The sequence below is a fragment of the Aotus nancymaae genome, unplaced genomic scaffold (assembly GCF_030222135.1).
Source record: "Aotus nancymaae isolate 86718 unplaced genomic scaffold, 86718_ANA_hifiasm-v0.15.2.pri h1tg000088l, whole genome shotgun sequence".
In the NCBI taxonomy this organism is placed as follows: domain Eukaryota; kingdom Metazoa; phylum Chordata; class Mammalia; order Primates; family Aotidae; genus Aotus; species Aotus nancymaae.
The window spans coordinates 14,746,053-14,766,989 of NW_026988503.1; the positions used below are offsets into that span (position 1 = coordinate 14,746,053).

General features: G+C 38.3%; 1 protein-coding gene across 5 annotated transcripts in view; it reads right to left on the minus strand.

The window, feature by feature from the left end:
• The window catches only part of TBC1D4 (TBC1 domain family member 4), a 180,997-nt gene that overhangs the window by 44,219 nt on the left and 115,841 nt on the right, over positions 1–20,937 (minus strand). For all 5 annotated transcript variants that reach the window (XM_012472049.3, XM_012472048.3, XM_064369131.1 and 2 more), the window contains exons 4-8: positions 17,159–17,263; positions 14,050–14,182; positions 11,393–11,484; positions 11,041–11,151; positions 7,394–7,513 (exon numbers count right to left, since the gene is read on the minus strand). In XM_012472049.3, coding sequence (XP_012327472.2) covers positions 7,394–7,513; positions 11,041–11,151; positions 11,393–11,484; positions 14,050–14,182; positions 17,159–17,263 — 561 coding nt within the window. The remainder of the gene's footprint in view (positions 1–7,393; positions 7,514–11,040; positions 11,152–11,392; positions 11,485–14,049; positions 14,183–17,158; positions 17,264–20,937) is intronic.

Below are 20,937 nucleotides of genomic sequence, written 5' to 3' on the forward strand. Positions count from 1 at the left end.
CATCATCCACAAGATCTTAAAAGACGAAACACAGACTGAGGAGTTCCACACAACTCTAGAACATGTGGCAAAGTTCTAAAACAGAATGAGTGGAAACACCAGTCAGCTCTGTATGACAGTGGCCCTCTGAAATTTTTTAAAAATGCGTAACATTTGCATCATACTTTCCAGGCTTAAAGTCTATCTCCAAACATTCTTGGGTTTATTTGGGGGGTGGTGATAAGAGGGGGCTGAATTGCATTTTAATTTTGAATCAAAGCAATATCAGCACAAAATGTCAAAAGTGAAATTGTGCTATCAAGCTTCTAATGAGAAGTGGTGGTCACCACCCCCCTCTCTAGCACTTTGAATCCCACTCCCCAAAAGCAAACCTTGGAATTATTTATATTGCTATTTATGGTATTCAGCTTATTCTACCGTTCCTTAAGTTTTCCATTTTAGAAACTATCTATTGACTTCCTAACTCTGGAAGATGAAACTTTAATATTCTTACTTCATTATACACCCAGTTCCACCACACCACACACACACCCCTCTCTTGCCCTCTTCCTTCAATATAGTTACATCACGAACTTTGGTTAAATTAGTACTTTGTGCTTATATTCTTATGACTCTGTAAATATTGCCTGCAGCTGAGCTACATATTTTACCATGATTATGTCTGATTCCACCTCATATCTTGTATATTTTGTTTTTCATGGAGTTAGTGACTACTTCAGCAATCACAAACTTACTACAACAGTCTCCTACGGTTCACAATATGTCAAACATCACCACATAAACCATCAATTACAACTCCTTCCCCCACCCCCGTCCCTCCCTCTGTCCCTCCCTCCCTCTCTCTCTCTCTATCTCTTCTTTTATTTATTTTTTTTAAAGCTACCATTATGGGGACCTCTGTGTTTCTGCCCAAATCTGGACATGCTACAATGTAGGTTTGCTCTACAAATCTTCCTAGGATTTCTCTTCACTATCAACCCCGAAATTTCCTTTGACCCTCTCCTCTGTTGGAATTTCTGTTTCTTTGGTTCCATGTCTTCTCCTTTTTTCATATACTTCCTCATTTTGGTGAGGCACATTTTCCAGGTGCTTTCTGAGAAAGGGAGAGTGGGAACTAAATTTTTTTAAAAAATGTACAAGTCCATAAATGTCATTAATCTATGCTTGTATTTCATTAATAGTTTGCCTGGATATTGTATATCACAGTGGTTAGAAATTTTGCTTCCAAGTATCTTAGCATTGCTCAAATGTCCTTTGGTTCAGAAGTCTAAAGCCATTGTGATTCTAGAGCGTGTATGTTTTACATGCTGTTTCTCTTTGGAACAGAATCTAAGTTTGCCCTTGGGCATTGTGAAATTTCACAACGGGCCTTAACATGACTTTTACTCAGTCACTCTGTTGTGCACTTTCTGAGTTCAGTAAGTCTGGAAACTTAGGCAATTTAGCTCTGAGAAATTTTTAAAATTATTTCGTTCAAAATTTCCTTGTATGCATTTTTTATTACCGGAAAGTCTTACTGTTTGGCTCCAGACTGATCCTTTAACTCTGTACCTTGTTCTCCTATTTTCCATTTCTTTGTCCTTTTGCTCCATTTTCTGAAAGGATTTTTTTTCAACTCAGTTTCCTAGCCTTCTATTGACCTTTTCTTTTTACATCTACTATTAGAAAGTTTTAACAGTTCTTTCTTGTTTTCAAATGACTATGTTTTATTTACAGTATCCTGTCTTGTTTCATAAAGCAATATTTATTCTTATCTGTATGTATTATAGCTTTATCTCCAATGGCTTACTATATCGTAACTACAACAATAATAAAATAGCTGCACCAAATATTGTTGAAGGCTTATCATGTGCCATATACTATGTGAAGCATTTTGCACTGCATTAGCTCACTTAATCCTCATAACAATTGTGAGTAAGTATAGTTATTTAGCCCATCTTCACAGATAGAGACTGAGGTTCTGAAAGATTACATGCCCAAGTTTACACAGCTATCTACATGCCAATTTGCCTGGTTATCTCAGACAGGTTATTTGGTCATAACAGACAAAGTAGTCAGATGGGTATCAAACCATTCCAATTATTAGAAAAACAACTGAAATCACCTATTTTACTCAGTGGTGTTTTACCCACATGTGCTTTCTTTGTGCACAAAGAAAAACAAAGTTACTTTAAAATTATACTCTACCACTTCACACATTTCAACAAGTAAAGACATGGATGTTATTCTGAAGAAAGTAGAAAATGAGGACTATTTTCAAAATAACTTACACTTTATATTAGTAAATATTGGCTTGGCATGGTAGCTCATGCCTGTAATTTTAGCGCATTAGGAAGCTGAGGCAGGAGGAATGCCTGATCCCAGGAGTTCAAAACCAGCCTGGACAACATGGCAAGACCCTGTCTCTACAAAAAATGAAAATAAAATTAGCCAGGCTTGGTGGTATATGCCTGTGGTCCTAGCTACTTGGGAGGCTGAGGTGGGAAGACTGCTTGAGCCCAGGAGTTTGAGGCCGCAGTGAGCTATGATCACACCACTGCACTCCAGCCTAGGTGACAAAGCAAGACCCTATCTCAATAAAATAAAATAAAATTTTTATTTGTAAATACTCTGTTTTGGAAAGCAACTGAAAAAAAAAACCAGACAGCCACTACAATACATGATTCTGATTTTCACCTTTGAACAGACAGCTTTTCCTGTTTTACTACATTATGATTTGCTAATTCATGTATCAGGCCCTTTCCCTTGGACCTGCTTTTTAGTGGTTAATGAGCTGAGCTTCCAAGCATTTAAAAAAAATGGATCCTATTTCATAAACAACTACAGTTAGCTATATAAAATATTTTGACATTTAAAAAGAGAAGCAATTATGAACTAAACTCTGTGACTGGAGTGTGAATTTTCTACTATACAACTCAGTAGGAAAAAAAAGACAAGTTTTAGAAGTACACAAAACCTCTTTTGCTATGTAACCTTTAATACAACATGGGAAGCTGCCAACCTGCCAGACAAGTGCATTCTGCTGCACATGGTACAAGCAAGACCTTGTTAGGTCACAAAATTTATGTCCCTTGGCATCGCTCTGGGAAACAAAAGCTACAGTATCCACCTTTATCAAAACGGATTGGCTGTGCCCTTGCTGAAGGTGTCATTACAGCAATTGAAGGCATGTGAAAAAAGACTTCAAAGTTGGCACTGCAGGTATTATGCAGGATGCCAAGGTACTAAATGGAGACAAAATAAGTGACATCTTAAATGCCCTTTGCCATTGTAAATGACAGAGGTTTTGAGCTTACCACTGAATATACCACCTCATATCTATAATGTGATATTTCCCTAACATACTAACACTTTAACCTCACAATTATATGAGGCAACTGGGTATTCACATGTCCATTTCACAAATGAGAAAACTAAGGCTTAGAAAACGCAAATAATTTATCCAGGATCTTAAATGTAAAATCTGCTAGGGCCAGGTATTACATTCAGGTACCTGACACCTACTTAAATGGTCTTTTCTGCTAAAATTTTCACTAAACACTGTATTCACTCAGGTAGCTGATGCTGTTTCTAATGCTGCTGCTTTAAGAATTACACTTATCTTAAGTAAGTGTAATTGCATCAGCATCATCTGGAGGGCTTGTTAAAACCCAAATTACTAGACCCCACCCCCAGAGTTTCTGATTAAGAAGGTCTGGGGTGAGGACCAGGATTTTACTAATTTATAAATTTTAAAGGAAAAAGGCATAAATATTTTATGAAATTTGCGTCGGCATACTTCTGACAAATCTCCTAGATGTTCCATTCTGAGATTCAGTTTTCCACTGATAAAATAATGGCATTCACAATTGACCATGCTTGCTGCAGGGCTTCTGTTAAAGTCAGAAGGATCTCTATCATTAAGAGAATAACCAGGAAAGTATTTTGAGCCATAACAAAGAAACGAAACTAGGAACACCGGATATCAGAAGTTACTGGGTCCTAATACTCTGTTGCACAAACATGGAAAAACTCAAAATGTATCCAAGTATTTAACTAAACATATTCTTAAAATGCTATTAAGGTCACACAGATTGAAATAATGGTTTTAAAAACAATATGCATTTGCAAATAAGTGGTTAATTCAAAGTTCCTCTCAAAGTCTAAGAATTTATATCACTCATCTGCCTCTTTAAAGACACTTAGAGATCACTAAGGAAGGCATTTATAGACTGAAGATGAAATTTTCTTTGTGTATTAACATAAAGGACAAAAGACTTTAAAAAGTCATCAAGGAGGCCGGGTGCGGTGGCTCACGCCTGTAATCCCAGCACTTTGGGAGGCCGAGGCGGGTGGATCACGAGGTCAGGAGTTCAAGACCAGCCCGACCAAGATATTGAAACTCCGTCTCTACTAAAAATACAAAAATTAGCTGGGTGCGGTAGTACGTGCCTGTAATCCCAGCTACTCAGGAGGCTGAGGCAAGAGAATTGCTTGAACCTGGGAGGCGGAGGTTGCAGTGAGCCGAGATCGTGCCACTGCACTCCAGCCTGGGTGATGGAGTGAGACTCCGTCTCAAAAAAAAAAAAAAAGTCATCAAGGGTACAATTTGAAACTTAGTTCATAGGAGTTATGAACCAGTCTTACTACTTGGTTTTCACAGGCAGTATGGTGGGTTCAGAGAAGAGCCCTTATTGATGATCATTCTGATCCATTAATAACCTGAGCTATTTATTAACACATGAAAACAGCAAGCAGAAAAAAATAAATTTTAAAAAATGCCCTGGGAGGGCTTTGTGAGTTATGTGTGATAAGCTGACTTAAAGCAATCACTTTGTTTCTCTTTTTTCATTTTGAAACAATCTCAAATGCAGAGGAAAGTTGTAAGTATAGTACAAAAATGTTCCTTTCCCACAACGATTTACACATAAGTTACCAATATAAAGCTCCATTACCCTGAACTACTTTACTGTGTATTTTGTGTAAACGAAGACATTCTCCAATATAACTAAAATACAACTTTCAAAACCAGGACACTGACACTGATACAGTAATACTAATGAATCTTCAGACTTCACTCCAATTCCATCAGTTGTCCCAATAATGGCTTTTAGGGCAAAAGGATTCAATTCACAATCTCCCATTCCACTTAGTTTTTCTGTTTCTTTAGGGTCCTTCAATCTGGAATTACTCCTCAACCTGTTCTTGACTTTCTTGAATATAACAGGCTTGTTATTCTGTAGAGTCTACCTCAATTTGGGTTTGTTGAAATGTCCCCATGATTAGATTCAGGCACTGCTTATTTGGCAAGAATACCACAGAAGCAGTTGTTTATTATCAGGTGACACAGGACTGAAATTTGTCCCACTGATGATGATGTTCAATTAGATCACTTCATTAGGGTGGTGTCTGCCAGCCTTCTCCATTGTAAAGTTATTTTCCCATTAGTAATTAACAAATATTAATTACATACAGCAAATAACTTCTTTATGATCAAACTTTCAATATATTCATTTATTTTTCATATCAGAAAGTAGTTTCCTATTTTATGCAACAGGTTAGAGTCTCTATTGCTATCATTTATGTTAATTCCTTTCTCCCTGGATCCCACTATCCTTATTTACTTACTTGATCAGTCCCTGTGTGTATATACCCATCTCCACAGCGGCCACTGCACAGACACTTCAGGCTGTGCCACTCCATGCTGGGGCTGCCACCACAACACATGCACATCCTCAGTCTGCTCAGGCACCCGTCCCTGTGAATACCCACTCCCCTCCACTGTGGCTCTGACACCCCGCACTGGGCCTTCCCTCTGCCAGCGTGCTACCTCTTGCGACCTCCCCAACCAGGTTCCCCTTCTCTGCTGATTCCCTCCTCACTGCAAGAGGCTCCCACACTCTGCATTGGGCCACCCCTATGTTCCACACCCTATTAGGACAGTCTCCCTGCTCTGAGCCACCGTGGGTCACCCTTGCCACAGCCCAGACACCCACCTAACTTGACCTCACCTAACAGTTCTAAAATAGCATTGTTCAGGAAGAGAAAAATGATATTGAAGGGGAACCATTTTGCTTATTTTAAAATGGAATATATACACATACTAATATATAAATTTCTATTAATTTTATATAAAATTTTATATATAATTATAGCCTGAAGTGTCTGTGCAGTGGCCATTGTGGAGATGGGTATATACACACAGGGACTGATCAAGAGGAAAATCAAATTGAAAGGGAACCATTTTGCTTATTTCAAAATGGAATATATACATTTAGTAATACATAAATTTCTATTAATTTGTACTTTGTTAGCACTTCCTCTAAGTTCCTAAGAATGGGTAATATGGTTTGGATCTGTGTCTCCACCCAAATCTCAGAACAAATTGTAATTTCCAATGTTGGAGTTGGGGCTTGGTGGGAGGTGCCTGGATCCCGGGGAATGAATTTCTTAGGAATGGTTCAGAAAATCCCCTTGGTGCTGTCCCATGATAGTGAGTTATCACGAGATCTGGTTGTCTAAAAGTGTGCAGCACCTCCTCATTCTCTCTCTCCTGTTCTTGCTCCCACCGTGTGAGATGTCTCATTCCCTCTTTGCCTTCCATCATGACTGGAAGCTTCCCGAGGCCTCTCCGGAAGCAGAAGCCACTATGCTTCCTGTATAACCTCCAGAACCGCAAGCCAATGAAACCTCTTTTCTTTATAAATTACCCAGTTTCAGGTATTTCTTTATAGAATGTGAGAATAAACTAATATAATGGGAAAAATAAGAATTTCTTTATAACATTCTATGAGAAATGATTTTTAAAGTTCTTACAGTATTGAGCATCAGTATTCTATTTCACCTTTTCTATACATATATATTGCTATTACTAAATCTCTGTTGCTCAAATTCAAATAATAAAGGCCCCAGAATAAATCTCGATCTGAGAAGGAAACTTATTATGAAAGATCATTTTGGGCTGGGCATGGTGGTTCACACCTGTAATCCCAGCACTTTGGGAGGCCAAGGCAGGTGGATCACCTGAGGTCAGGAGTTTGAGACCAGCCTGACCAACATGGTGAAACCCTGTCTCTATTAAAAATACAAAAATTAGCTAAGTGATGTGGTGTGCACCTGTAATCTCAGCTATTCAGAAGGCTGAGGCAGGAGAATCACTTGAACCTGGGAAATGGAGGTTGCAGTGAGCCAAGATTGCGCCATTGCACTCCAGCCTGGATGATAAGAGTGAAATGCTGTCTCGAAAAAAGAAAAAAGAAAGAAAGAAAAATCTTTTTGATAACAACTAATTTTCAAAAGTTATCTTAGGTTTTTGCTTTTTTTTTTTTAAGGAAATCTGTGAGCCAGTTGAGACTGAAGCTAAACTTAGAAAACACAGACGTACATACTTAAAAGACCACCAGTGCAATCTTACCCTCGAGAAGATATTTTCCAGGGAGCTAGTTAAGGATCTCTTAGCTTTATTTTTCAGAATGTCAAGTTTGAACCTTCCACTGCTTGTTGCATTTTCTGGGATTGTACTATTTGAAATAGTCTAAAAAAAGAAATACAGATGCATTTTAGTTTGGAAATACTCAAGATTAAATGAGACTTTAATTATAGGCTTAAGACTAAGCTATTAAAAAAACACAAGAATTGTTCAGTAGCTCAAATAAGTAATAATTTAGGTCCCACACTGTGAACACAATGATTATAAGGAAAGGGGTTTAATCTTTAATATTTTAAGTAATAAAAAGACAAATGCAAAATATTTCCTTCATGCCTTTCCTTTCCATGAATACATTCCTGATGCATTTAGCAAAAATTATACTTGAGATGTCAATTTTTCTGCTGCTATTCTGATTAACATCTATAACCATCCCTTTCTAAGATGGATATTTTATTCCAAATTACCAAGGAAATCACAGAACACACGTTCCAAAGAACAAAGCATTTTCCAAACAAAACTGGATTCTGCTAATGCCTCTGTTATAATTCCATTTTCATTGGTGAGTGGGTCACTTATCGCTTAGATCACAAGTATAGAACCAACCTGTGAGAGAATCTACCATGTGTCCACTATATTAGGTTCTCCGTGTATTTTATCCCATTGAAGTAGGCAGCTACTGTGTATATCACATGGTCCTTAGTAGCAGAAAACTTTCAATCAAGAAACCTTATGATTTGCTTGGGGAGGAAATAGCAACACAAAGCACATGTAAGTGTCAAATACGAAAGCAGGAAGATTGGCTGTGGGTCTAAGCAGTCAGGAAGAAAAGAATACACAGGATTCAGACAGGCAGGAAGAAAGGGATGAAGACTTCCCCAGAAACTGGGGATAGTTGTTGGCAAAATGCTAAAGGGTGGACTGCTTAAGGCACACAGAGTCAGTGCACATATTTGGTTAAAATATTATTTGCCGTTACTTTTAATGGCAAAAACTGCAATTACTTTTGCACCTGCCTAATAGAAGGGAGAAGTAGAAGGTAACATGAGAAAGTCAGGCTGAAAAAAAAAAACCTTGAATGTTCTTAAGTGCCAGGTAAATAGGAAGAATTCGTAATCCGAATTTATAACCCGAGGGAAATCCCTGTGATTGTAACGTTTTAGGGAGAGTTATCTAAAAGGAGTGTTCAAAAACACACCTAAAAAACAGGGAAATCAGAGGCTGAAAGATCAAACTGAACTGGAGGCTTCAGCACAGTCTACTAGGAGGCAATAAGGGCCCACATTAGCACCTGCTCCATCAAATCAGTTAAGAAGTTACAGATGCAAGAAAGGCCCGCCAAGAAAGGAAAGGAGAGGAGAGAAAACAATGGGTATGGATGTGGGCTGGATGGGGCTTAGGGTGTGTATAAAACACTGGGATCACTCATTATTCTAAGGCTTCCAGATAAACAAATGTGGCAAAAATAGAAAATTGTATGGACACAGAGCAAATACAAGACACATAGTAGCGGCTCAGTAAATACCACTTGAATAAATGGAAGGAAATGAAGGAGAGGAAAGAAGGGGAGGGGAGGAGAAACACACTGACTCTGTGTCCCTTAAGTAATCAATTTCTTTGTGATGATTTCTCCATCACAAAGAAATGCACATCACATGTACATCCTCCTTTAACTTCAAGTCCACACCGAAGCTCATGTCTCCATATTTATACTCAACTTCCTCTACAGGCACCAAATGTTATCAATCTCCATATTTATCATCTCAAGTTCCTCTGTGGGCACCAAATCCATTTTTCTAATTGAATTTGAAATACATTTCAAATTGAACTCTTACTTTTTATTCTCATCCCCTGCCCCGCTCTTGTCTGCTTTCTGTATTTCCTGGCTCTGTTTCATCAAGTTTCCCCACATCGGAAACCCTGACGTTGTTCACAGAAACTCCCTCTCCCTTCCTTTACAGATTCTTCCAATCACTAAGTCCTAATGCTGTCTAAATAGCTCTTCACTCAGTTCCTTCCTCACTTCTCTGGGGCTGTAGCTCAGCCCCTCTCCTGAGTCAAATAAATGCTTCAAGACAAAATTATTCAAGCTATTTATGTACCAATGCTACCTCTAACTTGTGCATACACCACTGTACGAATCCCATCATATTTTATTTGGTTTCATGTTGGTTTCTCATCCTAAACAGGAAGATGGCAGGAAAGGGCTGCCATTATTCTTCACCGTTGCCTGGTATACAGTCTGTACTCATAAAGATTTCTGCAATTATTAAATCACTTATCACATACTCTATTAAAACATTCTCCCAACTGGAGAATATGACTTAGTCCTAACACCCTCAACCCCCTCACCCAGCAACCTCCCCAACAAATCAGAAGAAGAGCAGAATTTTCTCTTTGTGGTGCAAATCTGATCTTCTCACTCCCTTACTTGAAATCCTTCCACGACAAAGTCAGGCTTATCACTTAAGGCCCTTCCTCACCTCATTCTGCCTATCATCCCAGCCTTGTTTCCCCCACCAATCCCCAAGCACAACTTCAAAACCAGCACCTCCTTCCAGTGCCTGCATGGAGGAAGTTCGGGTTCGCCACTGCATAACTTTGTGCTCTATGTTCCTTTCTTAAGGTACAGTTCCTCGGTTCCGACAGCAAGCTTTACCTCCCCTAAAATTCCAGCTCCCCTAGAACGTCCTTCCTCTCGAATCTCCTCTCCTTTTACGCTCCACTCCAGCTCCAAAGCAAAGACACAGCTACTTTTGCACTCACTGCAGATTCATTTTTAAAGCCACTTATTGACTTTATTCTATGTATCTATTGACCTGTTTGCATTTCTCTTTCAAATATTTGAGCTGTTCTCTGGAGGGGACATGATTCATTCATCAGTTTTTTTGTCACCCTTATCCATCACATAGTTTAACTCATAGAAGGTTCTCAAAAAGTGCTTGTTCCATGACTAAATGAACGACTGTGTACTAACAATATGTGATTTGTTCTGAATATAGTGAAATAAAGACATAACCTGAATTAGTGTTATCAAGAGTTAATATTTCATAATGCCCTTTGATGTTACTGCTGGTGGTCCTGCTTTTTCTATATGCAGCAGAGGACAAATTCTAGACTACATGCACAAATGTACCATCCCTCAGTTTGCAGCTAGGGTACCATTTACATGATATTACTGCTGTTTCACCATTTGGGCTATCTCCACTATTTTTTTTAATTGTACCTTAAGTTCTAGGGTACATGTGCAGAACATGCAGGTTGGTTACACAGCTATACATTCATATGAACTGGAAATAAAATAATAGATTACTATAACTAAAAATAATGTATGTTCATTCTAAATCATGAACATGTACTATTAATGCTTTTTTTTTTTTTTTTACCAAAACCCACACATTTTTTTACATTTTAAAACTATCATTAGTTTAGCTCAATGTGTCAGTGCCTGCTAAAATTTCCTATAAAACTACTAACTGCTTGGAGGGAGGAGGACGGGAAACTCTGATAGGACTTTAGCCCTAAAGAACGCGAGAGTACAGAGGGAAGAATCTCCTCCCACGTCCATTGTCCTATTTTAACAAAACCCATAACAACAACAACAACAAAAGTAGGTCAAGGAGGAAATATCTCACCGACGGGCCTTCCCCGATGTGCACGTGCATCTTCTGCTTGGCTTCACACAGCTGCCTCAGGTGTAAAATCACGAGTTCATTTTCTTCCTGGTCGCTGACTGGCTTCATTTTCTGTTCAACAGACAAACCAAACAGAAGGTGTATGGCCACACACCTCTCCTTTTACTCTGTCTGGTAGGCAAACGTAAATCAAACTCAGAGTTTTAACTTCGCTCAGAAGCAAACGTACAGTGGCATTCTAGCTCTACCCAATGGTACTCTATAGGCGGCAAAATGAAAACAGGAACGCATAAAAACAGGATCCAATTCTCATTCCTTATGTCTTATTTATGAGACCCACAAATAATGTTACCTGAACTCTTTCAAAGATGTCAGCTTGCTCATTATCTGTCAGTGATGAGAGATGCCTCTGTATTACCAGCTTGGCTCTTGGCGGGTAGAGACCTAAGGAAAATGATGAGGGAAGGTATTAAACAGAGTCTAGCAGCAGAGATCCAGGGGCAGAGAATGCATTACACTTCACCTTTTCCCAGGCAGGCTCTGAACTTAAATCTTCTCAAGGAGACGTGTTCCTACCTACAAGAAACCTTGGAACACTACATTGAAATGATTAAAATGAGATGAAAAACCTCTCCACCAAAATCAACAGCTCCCTGCAGTGATCTTGGCACTAAAATTACTAACAACAAGCCGGGCACAGTGGCTCACGCCTGTAATCCCAACACTTTGGGAGGTGAAGCAGAGTTTTCGGAAACTTTTCTTCTAGTTCTCATTCAGTACTGCACAGGAGTTTAAAACAGGCCTGGTGACAGTGTGGCCACAGTATGGCAGCACTGTGTACATTCTGACAAGCATGAAGCAAATTCTAGTTCTTTTAAACCCCATTTCTATAAAAATACAAAAATTAGCCTGTAATCCCAGCTACTCAGGAGGCTCAGGCAGGAGAACTGCTTGAACCGGGAGGCGGAGGTTGCAGTGAGCCAAGATGGAGCCACTGCACTCCAGCCTGGGCAACAAAGCGAGACACAATCTCAAAAAAAAAAAAATTACTAACAACAAACTTCTAAACAATACTGAGCACAGCCAGGTACCACTTTACACTAACAACCACCCACCATAGAAACTGATAGATGATTTAACCTAAGACCTCACATGGAAACAAAAGCTAAAGACTAGCCTTGGCCAAAAATTTTAAGCTTACAACTTGACATTTACAGAAGAAAGAACAAGTAATAATATTAAAGGCAATACTACAGCTTAGACAGTGATCTCTTCCCCGATACAGCTCTTGTTCTATGAGAATATTTTTAAGAATAGCATTAGTATTTAGTAAGCTTTCAGTCTTTTTATTTTGTCAGGTAATTATTTACTTCTTTATATCATGATATTCATAAATCTATCCTATTGTTACAGGTAATTTATATTAAGTCCTTGGGAAAATCTTTTTTCATGAAGAGGTTGTTTTTATACTTTTTTAAAAAAAGAACGTTTAATTTATATTTGCAGAAATTCAACAGATCCTCCATTTTTAAAGAATAGATTTCTCTTTCTTCAAAAGAAGATTGAAAGAGGCCAGGTGCAGTGGCTCACACCTGTAATCCCAGCACTGTGGGAGTCCAAGGCAGGTGGGTCACGAAGTCAGGAGTTTGAGACCAGCCCGATCAACATGGTGAAACCCTATCTCTACTAAAAACACAAAAATTAGCTGGGCATGGTGGTACATGCCTATAATCCCAGCTACTCAGGAAGCTAAGGCAGGAGAATTGCTTGAACCCAGGAGGCAGAGGGAGTAGTGAGCTGAGATCGGGCCACTGTGCTCCAGCCTGGGCAACAGAGCAAGAGTCCATCTCAAAAAAAAAAAAAAAAAAAAAAAAAAAAAAAAAAAAAACAGAGAATAAAAAGAGCAGATTTTCATTATAGTTAGGTTCCACTTAAGAGTATTGCTACTATATTTAGATTATAAAGAAGATATGTTTATATATAATATTTAATAAACCTTACAGGTTGACTGGCACTTTAAAATTATTTGTCATTACAAGGCTGCCTTTGCTATCTTTCTAAAGTTATAATTAAATACATTATGTAATGTTATGACATAATTTGAATGTTTCCATGTATTCATTATGTTTATTTGCAAAGAATAAGACAAAGTAATTGGTCAAAAATGCTTATAATTTGTTCTGCTAAGTCGCATCACAGAATTTAAAAATAAACAATGTATTAGTCTGTAAGTACATTGTGCACTATATTTGCTAATATACCTGTCTCTCATTCTAGACTGTGAGCTTCTTGGGATTAGTCCATGTCTCAATCATTTCTGTAGCCCCCAGTGCCTAACACATTGCCTGGTCCAGAGCAGACATTTCACTTGTTTATTAAATTGTGTTTTTTTGTCTTGGATAGTAGTTTTCAAGTTTTGTTGTTGTTGTTGTTGTTGTTGTTGTTCATAAGAGATAATGAGAAGAAAAGGAAGTTGAGTGGATCATCTCTCTCTCATGCCCTTCCCTCCTCAGAACACATTAAAAGAAACCTGCTTTATATGATCACCTCTATCATCTCTGTCATTGACAAATGTCCTTCGAAAGCCAAGCAGTCTTCATTAAAGTTCTAAATTTTTAGAAAAGGAACTCATCCTCAAGTAAGGGAGAAAAGGGGAAACATTAAATAAACACTTGACATTCGGTGATGGTTTTGTCTTCATTCATTCAACAAATATTTGGTCAGTTCCCATCATGTACTTAGCAGAGTCTTAAAAAGTGTGGGAAATACAAATCCCTCCCTTGAGCTTGCCTTGAGAAAAGAGAGAGAGAGAGAGAGAGAGAGAGAAGGAAAAAGTCAAGCACCTAGCAGAGACAGACAGCACATTCCCATTTGAGTGGACATGAGAAATGATTCTTTGGGTTCTTATTTCACATCAAAACAAAGAACTATTCAATGACAGCAGGGACTTTCTCATTTCCCGAGTGCCAAAGCAAACTTCTCTTTTGCCAAGGCCACGTTAAACTGTACCTTCAATCCTTTCACAGAGCTTATGCAAAGAGTGCATCGGGCAGGCCTCACACAGTTTAATCTGAGTCTTGGCACTCTGCAGGGCAGCTGCTGTACTGAAGGCCTGTTTCAGAGTCAGCATTACCTCATCAACCTACAGGAAGAAACAAAACTCAGGTCTACAAAGGTTGGCTTACATGGCAACATTCAAAACTCAATAGCAATGTGAGCCTTTGTTAATGCTGACTAAACACTAAACAGAATTTTGATGACTACAGAGCTAGCTGAGAGAAAAAGTAAGTCTTGAGGTGAGACGTATCATACATATAATTGAAAGCCGGATGAAGTAAGATCATTTCAATGTGTGTAATATAATACCACTCTGTTAATTCTAAATTTAATGCTATTTTCAGATTGCATTGAGGGCTATGCTGTCAGAGACAGTTTAATTAATCACTTCTATATAATTATGTAATTTATCAGATAAAGATCCTTTTGGAAGTTTTATCTGCCACTTATATGAAACAACAAAATAGGTCCAATATTCACTTTGTTAATAGGGTATCCTATTTACTTTACTCTTCTGGATTACTTTTAGTGTAAACGCAAACAAAAAGTGTTAAGTAAAGTCCTGGAGAAAAATGAGTTCCATTTAAACAATGGTGGGGAAAGTCTGCGAGCATTGCTGGCTTATCCCTGTAACTTCTGATTTACTAATATTACCATTCCACTTTAGATTTGTGATACTGAGGTCTTACACAGAGGCGTCTAACAGCTGAGTCTCACCATTAGGCTGGCAGCTTCAAATCACCAGCTAATTTCTTTTCTGTTCTTCCATGACCCAGTCAAAAAGTTTGAACCTAGCCTTCTTGTTTCCTGGTTGCTTCTTTGAAACCAACTAACAGCTCATCCCCATGCATTGTTAAACCAATTTTAGATTGTATCTCCTTTTCTGTAAACAATCACAAATGTAAGGTGTAATTTTCCTACATACTGTAGAACTTACATCAAATTATGAAACCCTCATGACGGAGCCATTGAGCACTAAGGGCCTCATCCAAGCTAGCTCTGATATTCAAAACCATTCACCATGCTTGGTAAGCACACTTTTATTTCCTTTTTCCCCTCCCCCATGGCCTGATTTAAGAATAAATTATTATTTAAAGAATGTAATCTACTTCTACATTTCAGTATAGGAGGAAACTAAAATAAAGAGAGACTATTTTTCTACTATTTCTCAAAGAAGAGATCAAACACCAAGCAGCCAGTCATTATTCAGTTATGTTTTATTATATCACCAACCTTAATACTTATGAATTTCTTATTCCATTAATAAACGTAATTTATCATAAAATGTTATTTTACACTATAAGCATAAGGAGAGACAAAGGGAGGAAAAAAGGAAGAACTGAGCATCTAACCTTCCAGCACAGCCCTCCAGGGGCCATCAGAACACTACGCTGTTTACAAATTCATAGCAATTATTACAAAGAAGCAGAAGAAAATGCTAATTGTGTATTCCTGGTACTCAGAGAAGCTAAATCAGCATGCACGGTAGACACTGTCTTACACAAGCCACCTCACTCCTAACACTGCTTACACTGATAATATTTAACTGACTGTTTTGTTTTGGTCTATTGTATCAGCTGCTTAAGTCATCCTCTATTATGAAGGAAATTTACATTCAGTTTTTCTTGATGCTTGTAGTTCTGATGCCTCACTATTCAGTTAAGATGCTCACTGATAAAATTAAACAGGGTTTGAAAGATCCTAGCCTAGGCCTGTTCTTAAGAATAATTATGCCAAAACTCAGATTCTGACACAGCTTCAAGTAATAGGAAGGCATTCACAGCCAGTCAAGTCTGTTGCCTTAGTCACAGAGCATGCTAGGTGGAAAAATGCGGCACGTTCCCAGACTTTCTACTGTGATTCTGTTTCCAAAACTCATTCTACATGCCTGAGGGCAAAATGAAAATACCGAAAACTAAAAACAAAACCTGTAAAAAAGATTAGAAGTAACAAAGTTTTACATCATTTTCCTTTTAGTGCAAGTTCTCCAGTGACCAGAGATTAACCAGCACCTAGAAAACAATGACCTGAAGTGAGGAGTAATGCAGTCATTCCATCACCCAAAATACAAAAGTGGCAAGCACCTGCTATCCTTGAGCCCCCATGACACAACATGTAAAGGAGACAGTTCAAAATCTGTGAAACTCACAATCAAGTAGAGTAGGTGGTTATGCAACAGATAAGTGAGTATGGAGATTGGCAGGAACAGTTAGAGACTAGGAATAAAGTATAGCAAGAGAACTAACAACAGAGCAACTAAAGGGGGCAATTCTTGCAAAAAAAAAAAAGTCTAAGAAAATAATTTTCTGAAAACTTTTCTAAGAATGGTGATGTATATGTCTAAAGGTTTGTGTCAAAATAATATGGGGAGATGGCATAGGTGCAAGAATATGTAAAAACTTTGAGGGAAAAAGAGTCACCATATTTCTTAACCACTCTGATACATGTCCAGGCCTGCTTTACATGTTTCCTCTTGAACTCCAGTTACCTTCAGTCGAGAGCAGGAGAGGGGTAGCGTTAGAAGAATTGACTTTCAAATGCCGAAGAAAAGACCACAAAGAATATGGTATTTTAAAAATGAAGAAGGGGCTAATAAAGAAAGAAAACCAAAATAGTTCTCTGCTCTGCTGATATAAGCATGATCTGCTCTGCGGATATAAGCATGATCTGCTCTGAGGATATAAGCATGATCTGCTCTGCGATGTTACAGCAATTAAGAAAATAAAAAAAGATCGGCGGCCTTCCTTATCTTCTCATATGAGCAATGAAAAAAGTAACAGCTTTTCTCCTATTACTAGTCTTTTCCTACCTTTTAAAAATGCTCAAGGTTCCATGACTGGATTTATTAAATCCAAGAAAGTATCTAGGGATAAATTTTACCATGACAATTTGTTTTTGCTTTTCGACCACTGTGCTGCTTTGAAGGGGAAAAACATATTTCTAGATGCCTTCTTCTTTTCCCACAGGTAGCCACTTTGCAAGGCTTGGGCTCCTAACGGACAAGTCTTCTGTTCGAGAGATGTGTCGGCAGGAGCAAGCAAACAGCAATAACACTACTTACCAGAGATTCGCTGGCACACTGGAATACGTAACAAATATACTGGCTAAGTCCAGGCTCTGGAGACTCCCGGCAGATAAAGCCAAAGTGATCCATATGCTTTATACCCTGTATGGTGGGGAAGAAGTGCAGTACAGAATTTACGGGAACATATCTTTTAATCAACAATGTGGAAAGCAACCTCAGTTCTCTGCTTTCACAGTTCTACGAATTTTTCTTTCACAGCAATAAAGGTGGGACATAATGGCACAGCAAACTCATACAGTGGCCTGTTGACACATAAAATAAAAGGTGAGACCAACTCAGATTGTTTTGCTTCTGATAAACACTCTGTGACTCAAGGCCACAGGAGGAAACATATTGATGGTAGGATCCACTGTGTCTTGTAATAAAACGTATTCCATGTCTGCAAATAAAGGAGTTTTCAATTTACTGTCTTCTTAGCACAGCTAGCTGTCTGATATTCACATAAACCCTGTTCTTATCTATCTGAGGCAAAGAATATGAGAAAAACGAATACTGGCAATACTCAAATTAACTGGCATGCAGTTCCCTAAAGTATGCATTCAAATATTGGAATGTTCCTCTTTATAGATACTCAAGGAGCCACACTTAAAAGACTGAAACGTTAAAGAAATTATTGCAGGTGCCAGTTACCTACACTGACAAATCATTGTACTTCTTGGACCCAGGCTAAATAACCTCCTCTATATCTTATTTTAAAAAATCAGAATCATCTGTGATTTTCATTCAGTTTGAAGGTATACACACCGATAAGTAGACAACACCTTAGTAGCAAGCACAGTACTTAGATAAGCCAGGTAGGCAAAAAATTCAAAGTTGTCCTAAAATACCCTAAATCCAAGTGAAAAGGAAAAAAACGTGCTTTGAAGTTATATTTGGGCTTAAATCTTGATTCAACTAATTGTGAGATACGCGATATTGCACTGGGTTGCTCATAATTATCTCTGAGCATCCATTTCTCATTATAAAACGGTAGTAACAGCACCTTCTGTCAGGAATGTTTGAGACTTAGAACTAAGAAATATAATTCCTAGGATGTCTGATAAATGGTAACCACTATTTTGTTATAATAAGCTCAATCTATCCAATAGAAATAGAAAAAGGAAATCAATCCTGGTAAAAAGAAAAAGTACGGAGAAGAGAGGTTGCAATTCATGACATGAAAGTAAGCCATCCACATATGATGTCCATACAGATGAAATCTGCACAGTGACTACAAGCCCACCATATGACCTTTAGATAGACAACCTCAAGTTTCGTCTTTCCCTTCTCATCTCCTTTCTTCTGACTTTATCTCCTTCCACATTCCCGTCTCACTTCCCCAAGTCCAGCCACACTGGCCTCAATCTGGCACTTGTTATCGATTTAAGAGTGTTGAACAATGAGAACACATGGACACAGGGAGGGGAACAGTATACACTGGGGTCTGTTGAGGGGAAATAGGGGAGGGACAATGGGGGGTGGGGAGTTGGGGAGAGATAGCATGGGGAGAAATGCCACATATAGGTGAAGGGGAGGAAGGCAGCAAATCACACTGCCACGTATGCACCTATACAACAATCTTGCATGTTCTTCACATGTACCCCAAAACCTAAAATGCAATAAAAAAAAGGGAGGGGGGAAGGAATATCCTTTACTAGCTTAGTACTAAATGGGAAAAATTCACAGGACCTCATTAGCTCGGAGAGTCCTGAGGCAATGGCAATGCTTCCAGGAAAGAAAACCACTCCGCTAGTCCCCACGCTTGCCAGGCAAACAGTCCAGCAGATTTTGAAGAAAGAAGCATTTGTAGGGGTGCACTGTTAAAAATCAGCTTGTTCCTGAAAACAGCCATATCATATGAGATCAATTCCATGGAAGGATGTAATAAAAGCAGGGCCAGCCACTCAGTGAGGAGCAGATAGCTAACCTGACAATCACCTCGATGAAAGGCAGGCCTTTCCACACATTTCCCTCATGCTTCTGTTTCTTTTTTTTGAACCAGAATATCAAAATGCAAATCTTGACTTTAAAAAAATACAAAGGAGAAACAAGAAATCATATCTGAACTTCCAATTTTTGGAAGTTCTTTTTTCTGTTTCTATTTTCTTTTTTTCTTTTAACTGCCCAATGAGCATTGTGAGTTTTCTCACCAGGAGGGTCAGGGAGTGTGGGGTAGGAGGCACAGCTTTTGAGGATGCCCCTTGGTGCTCTGCGGGATAGGAACTGCTTCGGTTGAGACATCACTTTTTCTTTAGTATTTGGCATAAGGCCCACCATATGGAAAGCGCTCATTCATTCAACATGTATTAACACCTCAGGGTTAAGCTCTGTCTTAGTACATCTGATTCCAATGTCCTATAGAACAACACCACAGCCTTAGACACCTGCCCTCACAGCACTTATAATCTTGAAGAGATCACCAGTAAACTGATAATTACAAGAATGCTTAATAAATACTTCTCAGTTAAAATTTCTGTGTCCTTTAGGAATTTAGAAATATACAATATATTCCTCCTTATTTCAACTGTTGACAAAGTTATTAGAGTAGAAAACTTTTATCTACACAATGTAATTTTATATCTCCATGTAATAGAAAGTATATTAAAACAAAATATCAGAAGTGAATTGTATTAACTGAGACTGAGGCAAATAATTAACAACATATACAAAAACTGGCCAGGCATGGTGGCTCATGCCTGTAATTGCAGTACTTTGGGAGGCCGAGGCAAGAAGATCTCCTGAGGCCAGGAGTTCAAGACCAGCCTGGGCAACATAATGAGACCTTGTCTCTACCAAAAAATGTAAGAAAATAAAAAGTAGCCAGGCACAGTAGCACATGTCTGTGGCTCCAGCTACTCCAGAGGCTAAGATGAGAGGATTGCTTAAGCCTAAAAAGTCAAGGCTGTAATGAGCCATGATCACGCCATGGCAATCCAGCTTGGATGACAGAGGAAGACCCTGTCTCAAAAAAAAAAAAGAAAAAAAGTACAAAAACTGTCTTGTTATCTTCAAAGGGAAGAATGTCTGAATATCATACATACAGCAATGCTAACTTCAAATTATTTTTAAAAAGATAGTAAATAAAGAAAACACAATAGGCTGTCATGATTTTTCAACATTAAAATATAAGTAAGCAATTTGGCCAGATCCAGCTACTTGAAGGTAAGTTAAGTCACTAGGCAGAAAAGAAGGGAATTCTCAATTCCAGGAACTTCCTTAGAGGTGCATTTTTCAACCTTCCTACATTTAGATTTAGATACTCCCTCCATCTGACATCTTCAAAAGTTCTTTTTGTGTTTACAATATGTTTAGGTAGCTCTAACTTTGGGATACATATTCTAGATTGTTACTATGGTCCTTAAGATATGTGTCTATGCCTAATATATTCTTGTACATATTTGACTGTATTGATTAGTTTAAAATCACTTAAACAAGCAGTTTGTGAATTAAAAATAAATAAAAGAACAAAAATACAAAAATATTTTCAAAATTTACTATTTACATTAAAATAAGCAGAAACCCAACTTCTCCTTTACTACCTACTATGGTATAAACAGCAAGTATGACTCGGCTATACCCACAACTCTCATGGTCCAAGATTCCAAGCAACACTAACTGTGAAGGTATTTTCAAAGAACTCACCACCACAAAAATTCCATCCCTGGAAGGGATTTGATGAAGTGGCATTACAATGAGAGAGTTGACTAAAATGAGGACAAACTGTTAGGACAGATACCGAGGGACCTGGACAGGATTTTGGTGCTGGCATAAACACA